At 41.6% G+C, this 6,067-nt stretch overlaps 2 protein-coding genes across 2 annotated transcripts in view; one reads left to right on the forward strand and one right to left on the reverse strand.

The window, feature by feature from the left end:
• LOC106818907 (cytidine deaminase-like) overlaps positions 1-1,214 on the reverse strand; it is a 4,984-nt gene extending 3,770 nt beyond the window's left edge. Inside the window, exon 1 of the mRNA XM_014823576.1 lies at positions 1,047-1,214. Coding sequence (XP_014679062.1) covers positions 1,047-1,068 — 22 coding nt within the window. The 5' untranslated portion in view covers positions 1,069-1,214. The remainder of the gene's footprint in view (positions 1-1,046) is intronic.
• Positions 1,215-1,501: 287 nt separating this feature from the next.
• On the forward strand, positions 1,502-5,713 carry LOC106818909 (sulfotransferase 1C4-like). Its single transcript, XM_014823578.1, has 6 exons — positions 1,502-1,802; positions 2,227-2,489; positions 2,895-3,042; positions 3,332-3,426; positions 3,682-3,859; positions 5,120-5,713. The coding sequence occupies exons 1-6, from the start codon at positions 1,643-1,645 to the stop codon at positions 5,131-5,133; spliced, it is 858 nt and encodes a 285-aa protein (XP_014679064.1). The 5' UTR covers positions 1,502-1,642; the 3' UTR covers positions 5,134-5,713.
• The last annotated feature ends 354 nt before the right edge of the window (positions 5,714-6,067 follow it).

Consider the following 6,067-nt stretch of genomic DNA (forward strand, 5'->3'; position numbering starts at 1 on the left):
ATTTACACTGACCGATGAGCAAGCAATAAACCAATTGCTAATTTAATTGCGGACATCTATGATACGTAATTGTTCGGTAGTTTTTGTACAGCTACAAGATTTTTCAATGGATGGATGTCAGGCGGTGTATTGACGTTAGTCACACAGCCTGGTCGGGTTAGCTGGCACGCAGATTTCGTTCGCTGGTGCAATCGTACGTTTCACCTGCTGATGCAACCCGTGGCTGGTACGATGGTTACATCATCTTATGCAACTCGTTTCTAAGTAAATATTCTTCTCTTCGACAACTTAGACTATTCATTCTATTTAAATCTCCTCATATATTATGCTGATTAATAGTACATAACCGCGTTGATTATTATATTCTATTTATCGCGTTATCGCTTTTCGCGTATTCACTCCTTGTTTTCCCCGACAGGTAGCAGCAGCAGTGATAGCATGATCCAAGATGGCTGCGCCCATGGACGTGCGTGTTGACATATATTTATGTGCGGTCTATATCTTATCCTCTCTTTAGTAAATATATGGCTACTCTATATCTATACTGCGAGTTCAGTCTATCCATCCTGATCTAGTCCACTGCTCCTGTAAGTTACACACCCCCAAAATCTCCACACTATGGTTCCACGCATAGCCCCATAGAACAGACCTCCTCCGGCATGGATGCACAAACCACGGCCAGCAAACATCTCTCACAGAGACACATCCGCAGGTTATTAGGTGCATGCTTGCTTCACAAATCACAAGAGATCGAGTCAGCCACTCCTCCCAGAGTGTCATATATGCACTATACGTCATAATTGTACCCGGATGACTCTAATGTAATATCAACCAATCAGATGCGAATAAATTCTGTTGTGCTTTCCTAATGGAGCTTCTGCTATTAAAATATTAAATAGAGTACAATAATACTCTGTCGGGACACACGTCTCTAGCTGTACATAGAGTCAGCTACTCCTCCCAAAGAAGAATGTAATAAACTGTAAATGTTAACTGATAGTAATTAAGTTAATAGATAATTAGATGCTTAGTAAGAGCGCACCTACCTAGTGATATTCCGTTACTCATCGTGTCTTTAGATGCTGGTGGGTTTAGTCGCCGTGTTGACGGTATTTCCGTGTAGCTCCGTGTCCGACTCTATCAATGCTTATACTAACTACAGATATCGCCCCAGCCGTTCCTGCACTAGAGCAAGAGCCACGTACAGCTGCAGAGTGGAAATGAAGTGTGAAAGCCTTCACGGTCCATATTATGTATTATTAGTTATTGATAAGATGCGATATAAATATGCTCATGTTAGATATTCTCCTGTCATATGTGATCATGAATATACTTTTTTCGCAGATCTAAATCTTTCGTAGAAACAAATTTGTAGGCGTTTTTATGGCGTTTCGGGTCACGTGTTTAACCGATAGTGCTCTATAATCTATTAGACAAATAAAAGTGCATCAGGTGTAGATATAAAATATATTCATGCACTGACCTATGCATGAGTTGACGTTATGCATAAGTAAGCGACAGAGGAGGACGCTCAGTGTTGATTCGCCCTGCTCGGCGTTATAACACACAAGTTACGTGGCGGCTCTGCAGACCGGTAACCGAAGGATTTTGCCCCACATTTGATACATATTTGTGCTGCAAGATGTCAGAGAAAATTCAGGATGAAGAGTTGCCGCTACCTAGTTATCTCCGTGTTTATAAAAACACTTTCTTGCTTAAGTACACGGTAACTTACATGCCCGAGTACGAGAAGCTGAAATGCCGTGACGACGATGTCTATGTCATGTCCTATCCGAAATGTGGTAAGTTGTTGACAATTTTAGTAAGCTAGTCACTCATTCCTGAAAATTGATCATACTATATATACTACCAAGAGCATATACTACCTTACTAACATTCACACTCACGCACGCGCACACACGCACATACACGGACACACACCCGCACGCACTCACGCACACACACACGCACGACACATATAAAAAGATCTATCGAAACAAACTTGTTTTAGCAAGAAGCAGAGAACGAGTGCAGTCTAGTAATTTATCAATAATAGTAGAGCGAATTAATGTTGAAGCGAATTGTTGTATTGCACGGTCTCATTCCCTCACTGCGTGCGTAACCCAGCCGCACAACCCAAACGTACAGCTTGGTTTACAGACACACACGCCGTATATCCTCGCTCACACGTTCAGCAGTAGACTAGTGATGATGATATGTCTACAGGTACAACATGGATGCAGGCAATCGTCTGGCTCGTCATGAATGACGCGGACGTCGCATTCCAAGGTGGCAGTAAGGAACTCGATGAATTATTCCTATTGCTGGAGTGGCCATTCAATAATAAAAATATGGCAGAGTTCGGAAAGCTGAAGAAACTTCCAGAATGTCCCGACTGGGAGGCGAGACCATCGCCAAGGCTCTTCAAAACACATATGAATTTTCAACTTCTTCCAACCCAAATCGTAAAAAGGACCAAAACTCCAAAAGTATATTATAATTAAAATTTCATTGGAGAGTGATATCGTTAGACGGTGCCCCGATCGTTTATCAATGAAAACACATGAATGTTCCTATCATTACGTCATCATTACGTCACCAATCAGCCGATCAGTCGAGCGTAAAATGCTGTCATTTCATATATTACAAGATATAATATTTTTCATGCTAAATTATGCACTTATTGCTGACACTGATGTGATAGGATAGGATGATGGGAGATATGATACTGGACCAAAGAATTGCTTACTTTCATCACGATACTTTGGTTGATATAAGGTTGTTAACTAACATATAATCTGATAATGTAATCGGTTAACTGTGTACGATTCAAAACATGTTAGTAGACGTATTTAAGATGGCGAATTGTAGTAACGATGTAATTTATGTTGCAGATTGTATACGTTAGCAGGAACCCTAAAGATACGGCAGTTTCCTTCTATCACTTCACCAAGGGATTTGACTTATCGCCAATGGGAATGCACAACGACTTCGCTAACAGCACCTTTCCTGAGTTTTACAAGTACTATATGCAGGGAAAATGTACGCATATACTCGGCCTACATCCACGCACAGTCCTGTAGACATCATGTACCTTGCCTACAGTGCACGCGTGCGTGCGTGCGTGCGTGCGTGCGCGCGTGTGTGTCTGCCTGCGTGAAAAACTACACACACGTCATATACATATTTAAACAAAAAAAGAAAGAAAAGAATATATATATACATACATAATATATATATATCAAGAATAAATGATAATAAGTAATTAGTAATTATTTCTTTTATATTCTCCTGGTAATACCATGATAACAAGGATATAAACTTTTAACAGGTAATTACGGTGAATATTGGCAGCATCAAGTAGATTTCTGGAAACACAGGCACTGGGAAAACATACTTTTCGTGAAATACGAAGACATGAAAAAGGTAATTCGTATCTGAAATATCTCAGATTGTGTGCGTGCTAGATTCTGATTCTGATTGCAGTTCGCAGAGTAACTGTAACGAGAACATTCAACTGTGGTTCAAACTAATGTACTCTGTCGGGTTTATTAAAACCAAACTACAGACGTGACAATTATCATTGTCTATTGCATAAACTCGGCTAGGGAAAACAAGGAAAGTAAAATACGATGTCAACACGTCGTAGACGTACATAATGTAACTCTCTCCTGGTTTTAGGATCTAAAAGGCGAAGTCAGACGAGTCACAAACTTCCTTGGGAAAAATTTGAGCGAGGAGAAAATTGACAAGATAGTCGAAGCTACGACATTTAGCAGCATGAAGAGGAACAACACGGTTAACAACACTGCTATGAAAGCATCCAGAACGCAAGATGCGACACCATTCATGCGGAAAGGTATCTTACCGCCATTTTCCTTTTACCGTACACTCGCTACATATAAGGATAGCTAGACGTGTGTGGGCAATGTAGTCTGCGGTTAGGCCAGTGGTTCTTAACCTGGGTTCGACCGAACCCCAGGGTTTCGGTGAGCCAGTCTCAGGGGTTCGGCAGAGGTCCTCCGAAACCCATTAAAATTTTGTACAAAAAATTGTTTTATATATATTTTGTATTTGCGAGCATGCGTTTTCGAAACTGGTGGATATCAAAACAAAGAAAAGGAGCAGGCTTGCATGCGAAAATGATATGAGGGTAGCCCTTGCCAAAACAAAGCCACGCATTTCTCAGATCGTCGCCCAAAAACAAGAACAAAAAACGCATTAAGATGCAATTCCGCTGATTGCGCATTATCTGTGCACTTCATTTTGTGTGCAATTTTTATTAGAATTTTTATTTTTTGTTTATTCCTTGCACGCTTTCTAAATATAGTCTTGAATGTTGATGCAACATGTTTTATTTTTGGATTAATTAAAATTGATTTGTTTTTCTCAAATTTGAGGGGTTCGGCGAGTGAGCAGTGGGTTTCGTTAGGGTTCGGCGCCTCTAAAAAGGTTAAGAACCACTGGGTTAGGCGGTCAGTCTACAGATCAATCAGTCTGCTTCCTGTTTGTTTTTCTCTTTCGCCCTCTCTCTCTTTCGGTCTCTTCCCCTCTACCCTCTCACCCACTCTCTCTCCCTCCCCATCTCTCTCTACCCTCATACCCATCTTCTTTCTTCCTATCAGTGCCTGCCTTTATTGGTCCCCTTCTTTATCTCTGCCTCTCTGTCTCCCTTTATTATTTCTCGCTGTTTTTCTCTCTCGCTCATCCGTTCTCGCTCTTTCTCTCTCTATCTGTCTCTGGCTCTCACGCTCTGTCTGACTGTCCGTCGCTCTCTGTTTCTCCCTGTCTCTCTCCCCTTTGCGCGCGCTCTCTCTCTCTCTCTCTCTCTCTTTCTCTCTCTCTCTCTACCCTCTTCTTCTTTCTCTCTCTCTCTCTCTCTCTCTCTCTTTCTCTCTACTCATCTTCTTCTCTCTCTCTCATCGCGAGGCCGCGGGCTGGTCTCTCTCTCTCTCTCTCTCTCTCTCTCTCTCTCCTCTTCTCTCTATTCCCTTGAAACGTAGCTGCTACTTGTTGTTGCTGCTGCTGCTGCTGCTGCTGCTGCTGTTGCTGTTGTTGTTGTTGTTGTTGTTGTTGTTGTTGCTGTTGTTGCTAACCACGTCTATGTGTTGTCCTGTAGGTGCGCCAAGGTGACCTGGAGAACTACTTCACTGTAGAGGATGAGCGGACAACATGGATGCCTGTTACGCACCATGCAGAAAGTTCGAGAGACTCGGGGCTTTCACCGAAATAATGTAGATGAAGCTCTAACATAGGAGTAAACTATCGTTATACGTGTCCTTATAACGACGAGTATTAATTAATTACTGCTAATTAATTAAATAATCTTTCTTATCCGTGAAATCTATAGTATATGAAACACGAGTTCGCTTCCCTCGTGCTACATATTATATCTACATACAGAAATACCATACGCAGATGATTTAGTTGTAATTCATATAGGAAATGTTCCATCGATCTCAGTCACTGAGTCCCGTGTGCACGTTATAATGAACAGACCTGCCAAGGGTGTTTAACCAGCTTGCTGGAGGTTCAGTGAGATTTTGCTGGAGAAGAGGTGATTTCGAGAATATAATGCGTGAGGTTCAGAATATTTTCAAACACGACCAGTTTCTAAATATTTGGCTTTAAAATATGTATTTGCAGTACATATATTCTGTTAGCATTCGAATAAAAGAAGACAAACTTAAATTTTAAGGCATAAAAACTTTTATTCTGAAGTATTACATACAGTTTTTTTCTTTTGCGTGAATGCGCGAGAATGCCTAGTATTCTATAGGGCATGCGGGAGTGCGGGAGAGTGGGTCGAGATGCGTGAGTCTCCTGCTAAATGCGTGAGATTTGATAGGTCTGAATGAATGTATTTGTGTCACACTGCTAGTGGAACATTGCCGCGTGTATTCAGTGGACAGGGAGGGATGTATATGGGTTCAGGTATTTTCGTCACACTGCTAGTGGAACATTGCCTCGTGTATTCAGTGGACAGGGAGGGATGTATATGGGTTCAGGTATTTGTGTCACACTGCTAGTGGAACATTGCCGCGTGTATTCAGTGGACAGGGAGGGA

This window comes from Priapulus caudatus, unplaced genomic scaffold (genome assembly GCF_000485595.1).
Source record: "Priapulus caudatus unplaced genomic scaffold, Priapulus_caudatus-5.0.1 Scaffold2639, whole genome shotgun sequence".
Classification (NCBI taxonomy): domain Eukaryota; kingdom Metazoa; phylum Priapulida; class Priapulimorpha; order Priapulimorphida; family Priapulidae; genus Priapulus; species Priapulus caudatus.